At 44.2% G+C, this 20,441-nt stretch overlaps 2 protein-coding genes across 2 annotated transcripts in view; both read left to right on the plus strand.

Annotated features, from left to right (window-relative positions):
- The first annotated feature begins 184 nt into the window (after positions 1 to 184).
- sf3b2 (splicing factor 3b, subunit 2) lies at positions 185 to 10,152 on the plus strand. Its single transcript, XM_084545748.1, has 22 exons — positions 185 to 331; positions 776 to 822; positions 1,053 to 1,103; positions 1,264 to 1,494; positions 1,607 to 1,651; positions 1,783 to 1,867; positions 2,036 to 2,133; positions 2,408 to 2,516; positions 2,649 to 2,749; positions 2,867 to 3,106; positions 3,211 to 3,333; positions 3,429 to 3,509; positions 3,605 to 3,832; positions 3,921 to 4,070; positions 4,186 to 4,275; positions 6,481 to 6,588; positions 6,701 to 6,808; positions 7,494 to 7,636; positions 8,138 to 8,239; positions 9,010 to 9,109; positions 9,210 to 9,401; positions 9,775 to 10,152. Exons 1-22 carry the CDS (start codon positions 202 to 204, stop codon positions 9,844 to 9,846), a joined length of 2,634 nt encoding a protein of 877 aa, XP_084401874.1. The 5' UTR covers positions 185 to 201; the 3' UTR covers positions 9,847 to 10,152.
- A 4,459-nt stretch (positions 10,153 to 14,611) lies between these two features.
- The window catches only part of pacs1 (phosphofurin acidic cluster sorting protein 1), a 68,498-nt gene continuing 62,668 nt past the window's right edge, over positions 14,612 to 20,441 (plus strand). Inside the window, exon 1 of the mRNA XM_084544735.1 lies at positions 14,612 to 15,201. Coding sequence (XP_084400861.1) covers positions 15,047 to 15,201 — 155 coding nt within the window. The 5' untranslated portion in view covers positions 14,612 to 15,046. The remainder of the gene's footprint in view (positions 15,202 to 20,441) is intronic.

Here is a 20,441-nt window from a genome sequence, read left to right on the forward strand (position 1 = left end):
ATATCATACGTTACAGTAATATTTTTAAGTCTGCAGAGCCAATAACGACATCTAGAGGCTGTTTTCGGCCTTACGTCTCCTTTTCAGACTTCATGTCCCATGGTCCCACCGGGCAGTGCGCCTTTCCCGTCATGCATTGCGCCGTTCCCGTTCTCGCGTGTCTTCCGCTGCCGCCGTTGTTCCATTGAGAGAAACCTCAACATGGCATCCGACGGACCGCCGGGCACCGACTCTCTCCCGTCTGATTTGGGGAGTGCTATTGCGGCTTTGAACTCATGGAGCAACCCGGAGCTTCAGTCTAAACTGGCGGAGCTTGGAGCGCCGACGATGGGTAAGAAAAGACCGGAGAGAAACCAAAAAAAGGACAGTGTTTAGCTAGCAGCAGCTAGCCACATGCTAACTCTAGCTAGTAGCGTTGTAACGTAACACGTCCGTTGCAGTGAGCCAAAGCTAGGCCTGCTGTGTGTTTACACTCTCTAAAATACCGTTTGTACTTTTGCCAGTGTCATGTTAACCACTGTGGGGTGGTTAATGCAACTCTAATTGCATTTCGTTGGTTTAGCAATTTTATTGAGTCTTGCAACTACCCCAGTGGCTTAGCTAATTTGCTAACCTTTTTGGCTAGCTACGGACTTGTCAGAGTTAACCTACTTTACTCTCGTTAGTTTATGAGTAAATTAAACCCTAATTTGTAGTGAAAATCATATGTATGCGCCTTGCACTCATGGACATATGTTTGTTTTGTCCAAACTTAACACATTTTTCCTTTCTTCAGGTCCCAGAGAGGAGTTGATTGACAGACTGAAGGGCTACATGATGCAGGTAAAAATGCTGTTTGAACATTGGTATTGATGTTGAGCAGATGGGTCGGCGTTTGTTCAAAAGCATTTCTGCTATTGTTGACTTTTCAGTATACATATTCGCAGTTAGAAATGAAGATCTCGGATCTCTCGAGCTTAACTTGGAAGTTGTTACTCCTCTTTGCTGATGCTACAAGTGGTTTGATGGAGGCCTTTTACTCATTTGTTTTGCATGTATGTTTCCCTCTGCAGACTGGGATTCTCCTCAGCAAACCTAATGATGACAAAGCAATGGGATCACAGGTAAAACATTTAAAAATCACACTGAAAACATTTTTTTTATACAGATCAATTTAGTTTGTGTTGCCACATTTCAGGTCTTTCAACGCCATCTACTGCTATACAAGATTTCAATGGAAATTAGCTCAGTTCCTCTAATCCCAGTCTCCTGTGTTTACTCCAGATGACAGGCATGCCTCCTATACCCACAATGCCCATGCCACCCATGCCTCCTGGCATGGGTATGCTCCACTCTATGAGCATGATGCCTGGAGGCCCCCCTCCACCTGGTATACACATGAGCATGGAGCACCAGGGTTTGCCCCCTCCCGGTCTGACGCACGAAGATCAGCTGAAGATGGTTCAGCAGAGAGCGGCCATGGTGTTACAGCAGGAGGAGAGGGCCAAGCAGCAGGTGAGATGGCTGGACCAATCTATAAGTTTACTGACTGTATCATTTAGCTTTGCCTAAATAATTTTGCACTTTACCAACAAAAATATTCATGAATTGTTTCTGGCTTTCATAGGGTGATGTCATGGATGAACAGGATCTCCTTGAGCAACAGAAAAGGGTGAGAGGATTGAAAGACTGAAAAATGTGTTTGAGGATTATTTTGCAAATCTCATATTTGTTCCATTAAAAGTATTAGTTTAGTCCATAAAAAGTTTAATAACACTCAGCACCTCCCTCCTCGATCATCAGGCTGCAGTGTTGCTGGAGCAGGAACGCCAGCAGGAGATGGCCAAGATGCAGCCCAGAGCCATGGCCCCTGTCACCGCAGTGAGAAGTGCGTCCAAGTCCTAACTATTATAAAAACATACTGCATGTTCAGATATAGTTAGCCTTATCACTTTAACATTTGCTGTAAGGGAATGTTTCAGGTCTTAAGGCCAAACTCCTGAATTTGGGAATGTCCACATCCTAAGTAACATTTTTATGTCTCCTGTAAACTTAGTTCCAAATTTGGATCCTCGTGGGCCGCTTCCTCCTGGTGTCACTATGTTGCCGACCCAGAAACAGAGAGTGCCACCTCCTCCGGGAGAGGACAGAGAGGTAAGCAAACTTTTATGCTTGTGTGTAATGTTAGTCTTGCTAGACCCAGATTTGTTTTTGGGTTTTTTTTTGAGTATGCATGTGCCCTGGCTGGCTGAACGGGGGAAAAGGTTTGGCCCGGATTGTTTTCACAGTGCAAGTACTTTATAGATCCCCAGGCAGGGGATCTTCAGGGGATCTGGATTCTTCATTTTGGGTTGCTTACAGATTGACGGTGGAGACTATGAATGTATTTTACAGTGTTTTAATTACAATTTTTGGGGCTTTATTCCAGGCATGGCAGAGCGAGGAGATGAGCGTCACCGGACCCAAGATTCCTCAGGCTCTGGAGAAGATCCTCCAGCTGAAGGAGATCAGACAGGAGCAGCTCACCGATCCTGCAGGTCAGTACAGCTATGAGATCACTGCATAAAGGAATCATGTGAAAGATGTTCAGCTGGAAATTTTGTATCGTTGAAGATCAAGTATCGGCGTGTTGTTATCACAACCTTTAACCGTTCCTTTTCCTTCAACAGAGGAGGAAGATGATGAGGGAGCAGAGATGGACATGAACAATTCTTCTGGGTTAGTCATGTCGGAGACGGAAGACGACGACAGCCAGCTTTCTAAAAAAGATGTAAGCCTCTGGGACAAAGCAGCAACAATCTGTCGTTTCTGCACCACAAATAAAACAATCCAAGAAGGTTATTGGAATTCCGTGCATTAGTTTATGATCTAAACTTTTTTTCCACAGAAAAACCGCAGGCGCCGGAACCGCAAAAAGAAGAGCAAGAAGAAGCGAGCGCTGGAGAAGAAGGAGCAAGCGGAGCAGCAGAAGGAGGGCAGCGAGAAGGAGAAAGAGAAGGAGAAGGAGAAGGAGAAAGACAAAGACAAAGACAAGGAGCCAGAGGTGGAGATCGAGTACGTCACAGAAGAGCCAGAGATTTACGACCCCAACTTCATCTTCTTCAAGAGGATTTTTGAGGCATTTAAGGTAAACACAGGAACCCAATAAGATAATATACTACAGATTAAAGCGAACAATACCAGTTGGTTTCAACACTTTACCTTGAATTCACTTCTTCTTTTTGTTTCTAGCTGACTGACGATGTGAAGAAGGAGAAAGAGAAGGAGCCAGAGAAGGCAGAAAAGACGGAGACAGCCGTGCTGCGCAAAAAGGGATTTGAGGAGGAGAAGAAAGACAGTGATGACAGCGATGAGGTTTGAATCACTCTCTTTATTAGGAAAATAAAACGGAAAGCTTTCAAATGTTTCGTTATGTGTTAAGCATCTGAAATATTTTTTTTTATGTACAGGAAGTCAGACCGGATGCACCTAAACTGTCCAAGAAGAAGCTGAGGAGGATGAACAGGCTGACTGTGGCTGAACTCAAACAGGTAAATAAAGTTCATCATTCACTTGACGTCAAAGCAAACAGTCAATATAGACTATGAGCTTTCATCTCATTGTTTTATCTTCTGCTTTTCTCCAGCTGGTGGCTCGTCCGGATGTGGTGGAGATGCATGATGTGACAGCCCATGAGCCCAAGCTGCTGGTCCACCTTAAGGCCACCAGGAACACGGTGCCGGTGCCCCGCCACTGGTGCTTCAAACGAAAGTATCTGCAGGGCAAGAGAGGTATAGAGAAGCCTCCGTTTGAACTGCCCGAGTTCATCAAGAGGACGGGAATCCAGGAGATGAGAGAGGCGCTGCAGGAGAAGGTGGGTAACTCTGTCATTTAGAATTAATGATAATAAGAGAGATTGTCAGAGAAATTCCTGCGTTATTAACACGGTTGTCCGTTTACAGGAGGATGCCAAAACCATGAAAACCAAAATGAGAGAGAAGGTTCGTCCCAAGATGGGAAAGATCGACATCGACTACCAGAAGCTTCATGACGCCTTCTTCAAGTGGCAGATCAAACCCAAGCTCACTATTCACGGAGATCTTTACTACGAGGTACAAGATCCTTTCTTTTTCTCACATTCCCTCCTCTTACATGTATTCTATTTAGAGTAGAGTACAAAGGGGCCATTAAATGACCTGCCTTGTGTGCGTTTTTGTGCTTCTGCAGGGTAAAGAGTTTGAAACCCGTCTGAAAGAGAAGAAGCCTGGAGATCTGTCTGATGAGCTGCGTATTGCTCTGGGCATGCCAGTTGGACCAGTAAGTTAAACTAATACATTGTCGGGCTTCAAGAGCTCCATGGCGTCATCAGTGACGTTGATTGTACAAATACTAGGGGTTGTGCTAGACGCTTTGTCGAATTCACTGCTGTCACAAGGCGCTTTCTTTAAGCATCATGTCGACTAGTCACTGATCATATGATAATAACAACAATGACGCCTCAGAGAAGACAGTTGAGGAGCCCAGTGTGTCATTGCAGCAAACTAGCAGCGGTTCATCAAGTGTGTGGAAATACTTCACTTAAGATGAAGCCCATACTACCATGACATATCAGTCCTAAAATACAACAAAAGTACTACTGCATTACACACTCACCTGAAAAGGCATCCGCTAACGCTAGCAGAAGAATGTTCCGAGTCTTCTCGACAACTGTCAATTAACAACTTCACCACACATCCTGCGCTAACAGAGAGAAGGAGAATGCACATCAACTATTTGCTGGTGAATTTCATCGTCAAAGTTATTAGACCTATCCCGTCTTACAACACACTGTGGAGTACCATTAAATGCTGTTGATGGTGCTGTGGTGCAGCCTGTTTTTATACAGGCTATACATGTATGTAGCACATGAGCTGTCTGTTCTCAGCATATGTATTCAGGTCAAGTATATAGATTTCATTGTTGCAAAGCATAACTTTCTACTGCGTTTTTATAAGTGATATCAATGACTAGTTGGCGTCGCCTTGACTTTCATCACATAATAGTCGATTTCAAAAAAATCTGAACTCGCGCAACTCCTACTAAATGTGTCAGTTTGCAAAGAATTCTTCGACACTTCACAATGATTACCTCCAATCCCAACTATGGCAGCTTCTGGTGCCAGGAATGCTGATAATAACCCAAACATCAAAATTGTGTGAATTCTTAAAATGACCCAGAAGGTCGCATGATTGCTAAAAATATAACTGCTCACCATTGTTACACAGCCGCTAAGCTTGAGCACCTCAACAGAGAACGTCCATCAGCGATCTGACCTCAAAACAACGAGACATATTTAGACTATTACAGTCAGCTTTGTCCTTGCTTCCTCATTTTATCGGACAAACCCGCAACAAATACTCTCTATAGCAGATGCAAATGTCTCCTATGGCAGTGCTGAGTGGATTTACACAACCATTTGTATAAATAATACAGCCATATTTCCAATTACTATGAGCACAAGACATTGAAACATTGAAATACTACTCAACACTGTGTGTGCTAATTCATTACAGCAGGGTTGTCAAACTCATTTTAATCTGGGGGCCGCATACAGCCCAATTTGATCTCAGACAGGCCTGAGCAGTAACGTAATAGCATAATGTTAAATAACGACAACTCCAGTTTTGTTTTAGTGCAAAGAAAAATAAGTAAATTAGGAGAATGTTGGAAAAAAAGACCATTTGTCTTAAGACAAATTAGTGAAATGTGGGCACGTTGCCGTCCGCTGTTTAGTCTTGGGTCTCAGTGTTGTGTTCTGTCCACTTCTCTTTGTAAAACAGTCGACAAATTAGGAATAGCTGTTAGTTTATTTGAAAGATTCCAGTCTTCACACTTTGCAAATGAATGCTGCGGGCCAGATTAGACCCTCTGGCGGCCCGCTTTTGGCCCACGGCCCGCATGTTTGACACCTGTGCATTTCAGAATATAGAAAACGACCCGTTCCCTAATGAGGTCTACTCTGAATAAATCTAAACTTTTGATTTGAAGGTTGAATCAACTGTAATACCTTCATCTTTACGGAGCTGAAGCACAACAAGTCATAGGCATAGTGTTTGCCTGGAATGAACAAACATTTGCATAAACGCTGATATGAGGTTCTAGTTCTAAAAATACATCAGCCTCTCTGTGCTGTTTTCATTTTCTCTTTTGTCTTGTTATGTCACTGCCCAAGTTACTGCTGTCAAATATAACATATGAATGTACAAGCTGTGAGAATTAATCTTCTGTAAGACTAGATGTGACGGCAACACACTAACAAGGAGAGGAACACAGCCCTGAGATAATGACAGTTATATAAATACATCCAGGCTGATGCTTTTTTTTTTTTTGTAATGATAACATCAAGAAATAATTGCTGGGCATATTTTTAGCTCCTCAGAGTGAATCCTCAGAGACTAGATCTAATATGCAGGGAGCATTTATTACCAGTGAGGAAACAGTGTAGGTTTGTGAACTTATGTGTTTATGTCTTTTCTTCCCTAGAACGCTCACAAGGTTCCACCTCCCTGGTTGATCGCCATGCAGAGATACGGCCCCCCTCCCTCCTACCCTAACTTGAAGATCCCTGGACTCAACTCCCCTATCCCAGAGGTAACAACATCTCCTGCTCCAAGCCTGAATTCATCATGCAGCTTATGTCACTGTATTAATACAGACGAGTGTTTAACTTTTGCTAAATCCTCTCTTTGTCTGCTTTCACCAGAACTGTACTTTTGGTTATCACGCTGGAGGCTGGGGGAAACCGCCGGTAGATGAGATGGGCAAACCTCTTTACGGTGACGTGTTTGGGACCAATGCAGCAGACTTCCAGGTCAGTACCACACATCGCACACAGCAGTACACAAAACAGTGCAACTCAAGAGTTCTTACCAAACGGCGACCACCTGAGCCAAAGAAACGAAACCAAAATGGAAGTACCAAAAGTTGCATTTGAGTCAGTCCTCATAGACCCCCATGTTACAATATCCTACATTATAACAGAAATATATATGTTTACAGCCTGGTACAAAGGTTTTGAGGTTTTGCCTCTATATAACTCACCTGTATGAATTATATTATTAAATTTAAATATAATTTAGGACGTGGCGGCTTTGAGCAACAGGTAGATGCTGTCCCATTTGCTAGCTGTCTGCTCAGGCACCAGTTGCCCCCCTCCTTTATATACAATCAGTGCTTCTCACAAGTTCTGTCAAAACCATGTAAACTAAAGATTTTCATTCTTAAAATGCTACATGATTGTTTTCCTACACCTTTAACAGCTACATGTTGTGCTGATAGATTTATATTGGTAGATTTTAAACCTCAAATTCACTTTCAAATAGTTTTATGAATGATTGTCTGTTAGTTTTTGATCACATTTGACCCAAACTGGGAGTGTAATCAGTGTAATGTCTTGAATATACACACTGTACTTCCAGTTGGCGTAATGTATTTAATCTGGCAGGCATTTTGGTTTGATTAAATCCACTCTTACGCATTCAAATATGTGCGTCCAGGCTAAAGCTGAGGAGGAGGAGGTGGATCACACACCGTGGGGAGAGCTGGAGCCTTCAGACGAGGAGTCATCAGAAGAAGAGGAGGAAGAGGAGAGCGACGAGGAGAAGCCGGACGAAACAGGATTCTTCACACCGGCAGACAGGTACTTGATATGAAGAGTAGATTAATCAAGAATAAGAACAGAGCGGCTCAGTCTAAATTGACAGGTTGTTCTCACCTTGAAGTGTTTTTACATCTTGTGTTTGGCTACATGACAAAGGAGATCAAATAAACAGATCTTCAAGGAGCTGCAAGATTAAACGGCAGTCTTTCATTATTCTCATTAATGCCAGCTCCATTTAATAGCCTTAGAACATTACCATAATTTGCATGCAGTTATAATGTCAACTGATCTATAAACCTAACGTTAAAGCTCCATTCTGACTAGTATTTAACTGGTTTGTTTGATGATCTGCAGTCTCTGTCTGTCTGCCCTTGCCTTTTGACATTTTATACATATGAGATTAAGTGAGACTCTTTTATTCCCAGCGCTTTCTGGACTTTCTCAACGGTTAATATTGATCCAAGCTTAAAATAGCGCACACTGAGGTGGACGCCCACCTTTAAACTCATCCTGTACTGACTCTTACTTTGCGTGTTTCAGTGGGCTGATCACTCCTGGAGGGTTCTCATCGGTACCAGCCGGCATGGAGACGCCAGAGCTGATAGAGCTGAGGAAGAAGAAGATCGAGGAGGCCATGGACGGGTGAGTGTCACCAGAGTGTCGCTATGCACTGACATTCTGATATTCCACCGATGGGTTTATTAAATAGGGACATCATTTCAATAAACATAGATTTAAATGAATGCTGCATTACATTTGATTTATTTTTTACACTTGGTGAGTGTAAAAAGCTAAAATTCCCCCTTCTCCAGTGTTCATCCAATAGGAAATCAGTGGCAAATTTTTATAATAGTGATTTCTCTGTGTTTGGCATGATCTGAAGCTTTTTAGGTCGGTATAAGTCTACAGGAAATTTAAAAATCTTACCTGATTTTGAAATGTCTCCATCACACACTTAAGGATGAACCTCACAGATATCCTTCTCTGTGATCTCTCAACTTGCACATGCTGCAGGATTTGAAAATAATAGCTCAACCCACACTACAGGAGGTTATTGTTCCAGATCGGAGAGCACCGAACGCACCGCCCTACCTAAACTCACTGAGAAATGGATGCAAACAAAACTGTGGTGCAGCAACTTGCAAATATACTGATCTCCCCTCTAGTCCAGTAGGTGGTGCTAGTGCACCTGTAGGCTGGTTTGCAAACAAAAAGAAAAAGATGGGGTGCTATGCAGTGACAAACTACGAAGGCATATGTATAAATAAATGTGGATGACAAAGAATGTTTACCGCTGCTTGACAGCACCATTGTTACACGGGTGGTGCTGATGATTCAGCGATTCTACTTTTCTAAAACTTTTCCATAGGAACTGAGTAGTTATTAAATGTTTTATTTGCGTGTCCTTATAGGAATGAGACGCCACAGCTGTTCACTGTCCTCCCAGAGAGACGAACGGGCCCCGTAGGAGCGGCCATGATGGCCTCGACACACATTTACGACGTGTCAGGGGTAAGATGAGACAAGACAGACATGTCCAAATAAACAAATAACGCTGATATTGTGTCATGGTTGTTGGAACTGAACTGTCCTCTTTTCTCCTTGTCTCCAGGCTATGGTCAGTCGTAAGACGGGTGGAGGGCAGGAGTCGCAGGGTGTGGAGGTGGCTCTGGCCCCAGAGGAGTTGGAGCTGGACCCCATGGCCATGACACAGAAGTACGAGGAGCACGTCAGAGAGCAGCAGGCTCAGGTGGAGAAGGAGGACTTCAGTGATATGGTGGCAGAGCACGCCGCCAAACAAAAGGTACCCAGACACAGAATCGGTGTAATTAAAGAATTTTACTTTATTTCTAAAGCAAGCTGGAAGTTTGTTTCCAGGCAGACATGTCCTACATGGATTGGACCGAAATAGACAACAGTTCAATTATCAAAATATTAGTTTTAACAATAATAAATGCTTCCCAAGTCTCAGCCAGTGTGGCTGAAGTATTGTAAATGGTGTTTTTTAAGTGCAGTATTAATATGAGATCATAATAAAAACATTCAGATTTACTGTAGTTCTATTTCTGAACAACAGGAAAGTGGGAGTTTACAGTCATTCAGTCTCTTCCCCTGTGCCGACTTTAAATATTAAAAGCCTCCCTCCCCCCTCTCTCTTCTTCTTTGTCATCGAACAGCAAAAGAAGAGGAAGGCCCAGCCGCAGGACACGCGAGGCGGTGCCAAGAAATACAAAGAGTTCAAGTTCTAGAGGAGGCAGTTCGTAGAATCGGCCATAACAGGAAGTGAAAGAGGAAGAGACACGTTCAGGTTTAAGTTTCAGAGGACGCAGCCTGCAGCACCAATCATCGGCCAGACCAGTAACAGCAAATACATGTCGAGTTCCTTTTTTTTTTTTTTTTTTTTTAAATGCTATAAATCCACAATGTTGCCGTGGCGCGTCTCGTGTTGTCGGTGTGAGAGTGGTGACATGTCTTTCCTCCGTTTCTGTCTATTTTTAGGTTGTTTTTCCACTGTAACTGTGTTTGTTTTTTGTAAATAAATGAAGTGATGGCGAGCTCACCACTACACTGTCCGTTTGATTTACATTTCATTTGATTCCATTTAATCACTCTGTTGTGATTTATTTTCCACAGTAGTCACATGCAGGTGGTAAGATGCAAGGTATTTCCCAGTCTGAGTCACTGCTTATTGATTGAACGGTGGGAAAAAAAAAACTTTCCAATATAGACGGGGCCTTAGCTACCACTGAATGAAGCACCTTTAAAGCTCACTGAGCATGTTATATCAACACAGTGAGTTCGGTTAAGTTTAATCTGCCATTATTTTGTCTCTATTTTCAAGAAAACTGGCAAATCTTCACTGGTTTTAGCTTCTTTAATGCAATATCTTTGGATTTTGTCAACTTGGGACTCTGGACATGATATGGGCTCTGTTTGACATCTCATATAATAACCCAATGAGTATAGTTTAGCACAAAGCAACTATGGTTCCCTAGAAAAATGCCCTTTTAACATGAATATCATATATGTATTTTGTAGAAAATTAAATGGCTTCAGATTTTAATTAAACTGAACTCTGGACAGGGTGTAAACTCTGGTAGGCCATTTTTAAACGATTTACTGTCATTTTACATTTCAAATGATGAGTTGTAAAGCTATCTTGGCTGTGGCTAAAGTCCATCTAGCTGCTCTTTGGCTGTCTGAGACCTTCTCAGAGCCAAGAAATAGTCCAGGACAGTGTAGTGTTGTTTGAATTCATTGGACAAATGTACATATTTTAATTTAGCTTTTAAGTTAAAAGCATGTACAATAGGAGGATGCATGACCTGGGTACGTTAACTCCCTCTGACCGTCACCGTGTCAGTTGCTGTGGTAACGGTGATATCACGTCCCTGAGCTGGAACCGAGATGCCAGGGGATCACCGTGTGCAGGAGGGGACTTTAGGGGGTGTTATTTCCCTGTACTCTGTGAGTCATTCATTCTCGCAAACGTGCAGGGAGTGGGAGTGGGGGGTGGATCGAGCTGCATTCACGCTCCTGCAGCTAGATGTCAGTAGAGGACTCCAAACCTGACGGTCACCTGACCGTCTGGGAAGCCCAGTGACCTAAATAGCTGCTGTAGCAGCTTCATGCTGACTCGGTCACTGGTACAAAGGCCCACACATGGAGCCACAGCCTGCTCACATCAGATGCTTTCATCATCCCGAAAGGTGAAAATGGAACCTGCACTGTCTAAGCTGCTTGGGTAACAGGTGATTTAGAAATGCGCCGTATATGTTTCACAAGAACACTTTTGCTCTCTGGGCTAAACATAATCTGACATTTAAGGATGACGTCTTCAGTTGTTTGACTCAAATGTGATTCCCAGTGGCCAATTTGGAGGATTCTTTGAATGATACTGCCAATAAAGCCATGCAGTGTGTTGCCACTGGTTATCCCTGCAAAAGCACTAAAAAACTAATTATGTTTTAAGAGTTATAGATCAATTTGATGATTGATTAAAGAAATAATTATTAATTTAATAATTATTAACTGGTTTTAGCTTTAAACCAGCGTTTTTAAACAATTTTCTGTCATATTATATCTCAAATGGTAACCAGAAATACCCAGGTGATTAATTAGCAACCCAAGTAATCACCACTTGCAGCTCTATGGACATGCATGCACGGGCAGTGGCCAGTGTAACTCATACGTGCTCGCACGTTCCGGGGAAATGCTGTGTTTGTCGTGTTGCGTAAGAGGCGGTGCAGATTTAATTGACTCTGACAGTGGATTTGGGGGCCTGTGCAGTGTCACTTGATGACTTGGCAGATTTGGGACGCTGCGTGAAAAGTAACCCGGGATTATCCCGTGACCATGTTTTAATCTGCTTGATTGTAATCTCTGTCAGTGGCAGGAGCCGGTGCTGGGAGAAGCGTGTTAAAAAGAGCACTGCATTTAAGTCAATCAGCTGATTATGAAATGGAGGAGCTGCAGTACTAGAATAAAAAACGCTTTATTTTAACCTCCACTACTTATTTAATATTTAGGAAATCTGTTAACAGATGCCTGCTTCCCAGTCTCCAAATATTGCAATTACCAGCAAATAGTTATTTATGCAGTTTAGAGATTTCCAGCATCCTCTAAATGCAGCTTAATCTTCAGAACTAATCATGCTAATTCATGTCTCTATAAGATTTTTATTAGGCCACAGTTGTGAGGTCATCCTCAGGTTGTCGTGAAGCACGTAATGTCGCTGTAAACCCTGATCACAGATGCGATAATCTGCCCGTGGAGAAACGTCAGGCTGACGGCAGCCAGCCGTGCAGTGACGCTGACGTTAGGTCACTTTCTGATTCATGTTCTGATTCAGAGACTGTAATCGTTGCCCTGCTCTGTCCCCTGAGGGTGCAAACACTGCACCTGTTTCACAATACATTAGGCAGACAGCTAGAAAAAGTGTAAAAGGTGCATCTAGGTTGGAAGTGGCAAGATGAATAAAAGCACCTGTGTGTGATTTTGTTAATGGTTGTGTTCTGACGAGTTTAGGCTTGAAACTGCATATCTACACGGAAATACGCCACAGTATCAGCCTCGTAAAAATGTGCAAAATGTCTCTTGAGCATTCACAGATGGTTCCGCGCCCTTCACACGTCTGCCATCATCTGAGACTCCACAGGTAAATGCACATGAAATGAAAGCAAGCCGAATGCACAGACGGTAACCGGTTTGGCACCTTTGTATATTTGCTAGCTCACAGCAGCTGAAAGAAGGTGTGTGTGAGAAAGAGAGAGAGAGCCTGCACGTGCGTATGACTAATGGGAATCATTTCGGCACCACCTGAGACTCCAGTCTCGGTGTGCAAGATGGACCGGAAATAGAACAATTCACGGATTTGCCCGCGCTGATCCCCAGTAAAAACATCAGTATACCTGTTGTTTCTCCAGCGTGAGTGCGTTTCTTTTATACACTATAAAACAAATACGATAATCTCTCACACAGAGTGTCTCTCACGTGATGTAATGATGGGTAACTACAAGCTTCAAAGTCCATAGTTTAAATCAATGCCCGTGTAAGGAGGAAGAGGTGTCATTCCTCTGTGTGTGTGTTATTGTGTTAATCACCTATTTGATTAGTTTGTCAAATGATAACCTTTGGCAATGCTAAATATCTGCGAGACTTGACACAGACTTGACACAGACTTGACACAGGCTGCACCTTGAATGCAGCTGAAGCACTTTGATATAATTTGATTTACGTTTGTTCTTTTTGTTTTTTTGTCTGAAGATCTATGACCGTGTTTCATCATGCACATTTTGTCTATTGATTACATGTACGGGCACGTTTATGAGTAGCATTCGTGAGAACATATCCCACCATCCAGCATAGATATCCCGTAAAGTACTCTTCAGTTGCACGGAAGGTCAACGTTCACGGTGCTGATGATCTTAATGGGTATGGCAGAAGTTATTGTACCGGGAAAAAAAAATATGCAGATGACCTTTTGACTTGTCGCAGTAGGGAAAGTACAGGCGACTTAATTAATGGCTGCATTCCACTTAGGGGAGGCATTGCTTTCGTGCATTTGCTTTTCGGCTCACTGGTACACCAAAGGGAACAGAGCCAACATTGATGTACCTGATATTAAAACCAATGACAGGCAAAGAGAATAACATTAATATTCCTGTTGCAATGCATTGTTCTGCTTGAAAATCTGGTCCCGGTAATCATGTGGATGTTATTTAGACACGTGCCGCCTGCCTAAAGATTGTTGCTGACCAGGCACCCCCACCCCGTAGCAACGACACTCCCTAATGGCAGCAGCCATCCCCAGCAGGACAATGTGGACTTCAACGCCACAGAAACTGCTCAAGCAGCAGCTCAAACAACATGAATCGGCTCCCAGTCCAAACTCCCAATTGCCCTTCTGATCGAGTATCTGTGGGATGTGTTGGAACAAGCCTGATCCACAGAGGCCCCTCCCCTCAACCAGAGACTCCCCTACCTACCGTTGTACCAGACACACTGGACAACCTCACAAGACCTGTGTCCATATCCTGATGGCCCTGAACTTTGCAGGAGGCAAAAGGGAGAACTAAACAATAATATTCAGGTAGTTTTAATGTTGTGGTTGATTGGTGTAAACACCTGCAAAGTCAAAATGTCTGCCATGAAAAAGGTTTGCACATTAGCATTACAGTAACAGAACATATTGTACTATGCTACATTACTGCTAGCATAATAATAATAGTAATAATAATAATAATAAACATATTGTTTTATGCTATTCCTATTAGCATAAAAACATCAACATTGTGCGAAGAAGAAGAAGAAGTAGTAGTAGAAGAAGAAGAATTTAGATTTTATTTTTATTTTTAATTAATTGATTCTTACTGATATGGTGGCGAATGAGATAACAAACAAATATGAATGTAAAATAAAATAAGAATAATTAATATAAATATGGAGGTGTGATTTTAAAACGCACAGTAACGTAACCACGGCGTACTATTGGCCAGCTTCCGCGTGTCTCGTGCTCAGAGTCGTTGTACGTCCCCTAACTGAAGAGGCGTTGCTCTCGCTGCTCTCTGCTCATTGTGCGACTTCGGCGAGAGAAATTTCCGCTTCCTGCACCGACGAGAAGCAGCAACAGCAGCAGCAGCAGCAGCAGTACACACCGAGCCGACACGAAGTTTAACGCAGGGACCGGAGCCAGGTGGTGGGAATTTGCCGCCTGCCTTTCGGGTACAAAGCCCGACCACTGCGATGTTTTCACTGTCGGGCGGCGATTAGCTCCAACACCGGTCAACTTTCCGCTTGCATCGTCTCTGCACCACTGGGAGCCGAAAAAAAAAACAAAAAACGAAGGCATAAGGAAAGAAGAACGACAACACACACGGAGAACGCAGACTACTACTACGGGTATTCCCCCCATTAGCTCCGTCTGAAAGCCCCTTCCGAGCCTCCGGGATGTCGGAGCGAGGAGGGCTCCCGCGGACTGGGGGCGTCCCTTCGCCGCACATGCAGCCCTCCAAGCCGGTCAGCATCACCTCCAACCGGCCGGTCCACATGAACCTGTACGCTACCTGGGAGGTGGACCGCTCTTCGCCCAGCTGTGTGCCGAGGTATGTTAAAAAAAAAAAAAAAAAAGGACCACGGCGAAATAGCCGAGCATGACTTATCATTTTTGGGCTGGTTGTGTTTTGGAAATGACCCAGTCAGTGTGTTTACACAGGGGGATTGCAAATAAGCCCACGGGTGCCTCTTTAGAAAGCCTCATTTGACAGGATTGTAGTTGGTATTGTGGAAGCTCCCATCAAAAGCAGTAATTACCATTATGGTTGAGATATTAACGTGTGATCTGCATCTCATCAGACCCTTTCTTTGTCACTTTCTGTTGTCCACGAGCCTCAGTTTGATTAGCTGCCCAAATAATAATTGCCCAGTAGCTTTTACTAACCTGTTGTTAAGGATTAAAGGCAAACAGACGTGTTGCTCGGCTGTCTCCTGTCCTAATAGGACTAGTGTTGGGGCTGCTGCAGCCTTTTCCCATTACAAAGCCTCAGCCGGTGCCCACCTGATCAATGCAGACACAAAAGATTGATGAAGCACCGGATCGCAGACCGTCACTGCAATTGTAGAGGGGCGGTCTGTATCCACATGTGTTACAGCAGTAACGCCGGGCGCCGTGATGTATTGGTTCTGCGGTAGAGGAGGAACGCGGGGATGACTTTACGAGCAGAAATGCCTCCTTTGCGGTGACACGATCAGCTCGTTCCCATTGACATTCTGGTGATTGATGTCGGTGATGTAATGGAAATGTGTGCTCTTCAGGTAAGGGCAGTGACTCAAGGTCACGGTAGTTGAGACGCCTCATCCACCTGAGCTCGGTCCCAAACAAATCAGAGGGCTTCTTTGTTTTAAACAGAAGGCCTGTTTGCAGGTATGTAATCATGAATGAGCTCCAGACAAATATTTACAGTGCTCTGGTCGTGCGTTAGATTCAAGGTCGAAGGTTAAGTGGGTGTTGCCAAAGTATCGCTGGTGTTTTCTGGCTCCAGCTGAGCGCGTTATTGGAGAGCCAATGATCGATTTAACAAACACAGACGCAGAGAATTAACATCATTTACTTTTAGCTGATGACAGCTTACATTGATCAGCCGCAACATTATTACAGACTAAACACTGGTCAGGGTAGTAACCCTGATTATAGAGTTATCACGACGCCTGTCAGTGGGTGGGATATATATATTAGACAGCAGGTGAATATTTTGTACTCAAAGTTGATGTGTTAGAAGCAGGAAGATGGGTAAACGGAAGAATTTGAGCGGCTTTGACAAGGATCAAATCGCCATAGCTCAACAACCGGGTCAGGGCATCTCCAAAACTGCAGCTCTCGTGTGGCGTTCCTGGTCTGCAGTGGTCGGTAGAAAACAAGGTATTTCTGATGCGACTTCGCCTGCTACCAAAGTGCATGGAGGAGGAAAAGACACCAGCGGCACTTGCAGTAAGTGGGACAAGTTTATTAGGCCGACGTATTCTGGCTCGTGGCCTTCATCGGGGTCATCCCTACGTTTCCCTCATGACCCTGATGAAGGCCACGAGCCGCAACGCGTCGGTCTAATAAACTTGTCCCACTTACTGCAAGCGCCGCTGGAGTCCTTTCTGCAGTCGGTACCTATCAGAAGTGGTCCAAGGAAGGAAAAGAGGTGAACCAGTGACAGGGTCATGGGCGCCCGAGGCTCATGGATGCAGGTGGGGAGTGGAGGCTGGTGTGACAGACGAGCTGCTGGAGCTGAAGTTTCTGAATATGTTAATGCTGGTTCTGAATGAAGGTGTCAAAACACACAGTGCATCGCAGTTTTTTGAGGCTGTGTAGCTTCAGAATAGTCAGGGTATCCATGACCCCTGTCCACTGCTGAGAGCCCCTACAGTATGCATGTGAGCGTCAGAACTGGAAAAAGGAACAAAGGAAAGACGTGGCCTGGTCTGATGAGTCATGTTTCCGTCGCCAGCTGGATGTGCGTTGCTTACCTGGGAAGCACAGGGCCGCGGGGCGCAAGGAACGCCCCCATCGCCTGTGCTATGAGCGTGTGTTTGGTCTGCAGCGACGTTCAGGTGGGGGTACGCAGCGAAGTCGCCACAAAGGTTTTTCCAGGCAAACGTTACCTCATGTTGAGATCAATAGCGGTGGTTTTAATGTTGTGGTTGATCAGTGTTAAACCACATTCTAATTCTATAAAAAAACTAAGTTTTACTCTTAAATTAAAATGTCTTTTCTATTTAAAGGCCGATCTGCATCCTTCCACGCGAGGCACCATGTTTAGGTTACTGAAAGCAATTAGTGGGATAAATCCTGCCGGTAAAAGCACCTCAGTCATCATCACATGCTGACATTTTAATGCTGCTTTCTAAAATGCTTTGGGGCTTTGCCGGGTTCGAAGCAAAGCCTCAAGGGTATGTTTTGCTTCTTAGCTTTTGTGTGTGTGTGTGTGTGTGTGTGTGTGTGTGTGTGTGTGTGCACGCACCATGCAGTGAATACAGTCTATATTTTGGAACTCACAGTTTGAATAAAACATCCATTGTTATACTACATTTAATATCTTTCCTCCAGACCTTCCTACCTTTCTCGTGAGCTTATTACATTCCTTGTGTTTGCGCTCTAAAATCCGTAGCCGATCTTTGGAATATTTTTGCGTCGCGCCTCAAAATTAGATTTCTTTTTTTTTTTTTTTGGGAGCTTTCTTCGGCAGCCGTCACGGTCCATCACACATCGTCAATTTCACTGCAGTTGCAGCAACGCAGAAAGACTCACAGAGCCAGAGAAAAAAAAAGAAGAAAAGAAAAAAAAAGCAAGGATGGATGAGAGAAGAAGCGGTGGCCCTGTCATCTACATTTAAGCAGGATTTCTCACAGAGACGGGCGTCGGGAAAGGCTACAGATACAGTGCTGGCAGCTAATCCAAACCTAGAAGAACACGCATTAGCCATACACTGTGAATCAGCCCTGGTAACGTCTTGCAGTCAGCTGCGTGTGGCCTACTTGCTCCTTGTTGACGTTCTTGTTGCTTAATCTCTGTTGCTGCAGTGAGGACCGAGAACTTCCCCCCTCCAGTCGAGGTGTTGTTGCACTAACCTCTTCCTGTCTACACAAAATGCAGCTTGGTATGTTGTTTACGTGGTGCTGTCGGTTGAATCTGCCCTGGTGGGCGCGCGGGTGCTTTCGGCCGCTCACCCCGACCCCGGAGTTGCAGAGAAACCTGGAAAAACGCTAAATATATCCACCCGTAATTGCGTGCTTTGTGGCATTTGAGGTCATATTCAGATGGGAGTAACAGGAAATATTTGAGAGTGAGAGATGATATCAGTTGTTTGAGCAGTGATGAGTCAAATTATGTACTGCAGCAGCCTTCAAGTACGAGCAAACGCAATACTGCGAATATTTGTTTTGATGGCGCAAAATCAGAGCCTGACAGCTTGACTGTCACTTAGGTCACTTCTGTGTTCAGCCTTCCCCGACCTTTTATTCTTTACCAGAGAGGAATAAATCACTTCCCCGGCTCCAGATGAGCTCGGTGCGGAGTGAACGGTGATTCCTCTCTCTCCTGTCTCTTCCAGGTTTCTGCAGTGTCATCACATAAGCGGGTGCTTGGCTCTGCCCCCTATGCTCAGTTCATTCGTTCTCACCTTATCCTCAGGGGCAAAACTTTCATTTTCTACAAGGCAAACAATCCCACTGATGAGTACAGCAGCTGCTCTGCCTGGCTTGACACTCCCCCCCCCGCGCATACAGAGGCTGTAGTGAATAAAGATTAGCAGTTCTCAGGTGTATTTAGTGTTAACTGTCAGGTGCAATGTCGACTGCGCCTGCCAGTGTTCGCACCATAAATGGTTTGGATACCGGCATCCAGCACAGTTTAGTTAAGGTCTCTTTGTGTAGCTGCGCTGTATCAGGTATTCCAGGAATGAGCCCTGCCGCAGAGCTCATCTCCTTGCCTCACTTCTTGGAAAGCTGAAGGGAAACTTCTGTGACTCGGGGGCCCTTAGATGGATCCTGTGTCTTTGCTTAGTGTTTCAGTGCGGCAACTGAGAAGAAAGGCTTTGTGCGTTGTAAGGCTCAGTGACCCCTCAAAGTTAGGCTTTGTCCGTTTGCAAACCGTCGTTGCAGGTTCCATGCGTCTTTGCATGGAGGCCACTTCAGTTCAGATAGTTTTCAACTTAAAAGCTAACAGTAAACCTTGGAAATAATGTAGAAAATATAGACATTGGTCGGCCTTCTGATTGGTCAGCTGACCACCAGCCAGAACGCTCTTACCCTTTGTCAAGGCCCAAATTCTTATGTTACAGTTGGTAGGTTGGACAGACAGTAGCAAGACCAGCAGCAGACCAATAAGAAGTCCAACAAAGGGTCAGTTGTACAGAGCAGACATTTATTGGATTTCTGTCCTATTAGATATCATGTTACTGCTCAGAGTAATCTTGCAACCCCTGGTCAAATGGAAAGGTTTCTAGAATGGAATCCTTTTCCGAGGAATTAAACAACCAACTAAACGTATCTGTGCTAAGTACGTATTAACTGGTGAGTGTTAATCTGCACAGAACAGGAGTGTTTACTTAGAGCAATAATTTAAGATTTCGTGAAATGTGCTCAAGAATCAGATGGGAACATTTACGCCGCTCTCAAGGTGTTGACCTTTCCATTGAGCTTTTTTTCCCCCCAGAAATGTCGCAAAACACTGAAGATCATTTTCACAACCTCACAAGATAATGGCTTCTTGATGGACACATCAAGACTGCCACAAATGTTGTTGTATTTCTCCAGATGTAGGCCGTTTTTCTTGTGAAATGTCTTTTTTTTTGGTTTTATGGTTCACCGCTCAGTCTCGGGGGAAATTGCAGGTTTTGGTTGCTTTCTTTGAAAACCTTCACTACCACCCGCAAAAAAAATGTCTGTGAACAAAGATTTTTGCTTTGCAAAGTACCTTCATGGTAACTTTCATTAGTTAGGGACTAAAAACCACGTATCGTCATGAGCCGTGGACGTTGTCGCTTTCAGAATGTTGAAAAGTGTCCATGTCTCGCAATTGAAGCCACGTCTATGGCTAGACATTCAGAACTAAATAAGTGAAAACGGCCGGATCACTGCATTAAAAATAAACCTGCCGGTCTGGTAATGAATACTGCTGGCGTGAGGACGCGTGGCGCGGCGATGCAGGATGTTCTGAATTATACATCGTGCATTTGTTGGACTCCTTTGCTGTAATTGCCCTGCAACACAATAGTGGGACGTCACACGCCGTTCCTCGAGTGTCGGCGTTACATTACCCACCCTGCCCCCTAAACACCGGCAGCTGAACACACACAAG

The sequence above is a fragment of the Chelon labrosus genome (assembly GCF_963514085.1).
Source record: "Chelon labrosus genome assembly, chromosome: 1".
NCBI lineage: Eukaryota > Metazoa > Chordata > Actinopteri > Mugiliformes > Mugilidae > Chelon > Chelon labrosus.

Excerpts from the sequence above, each read along its gene's own strand:
- sf3b2 (XM_084545748.1), top strand. The coding sequence starts at position 202 with ATGGCATCCGACGGACCGCCGGGCACCGACTCTCTCCCGTCTGATTTG. Across the intron at positions 332-775 it reads GCTTGGAGCGCCGACGATGG|GTCCCAGAGAGGAGTTGATT; the intron begins GTAAGAAAAGAC and ends TCCTTTCTTCAG. Across the intron at positions 3,833-3,920 it reads GAGAGGCGCTGCAGGAGAAG|GAGGATGCCAAAACCATGAA; the intron begins GTGGGTAACTCT and ends GTCCGTTTACAG.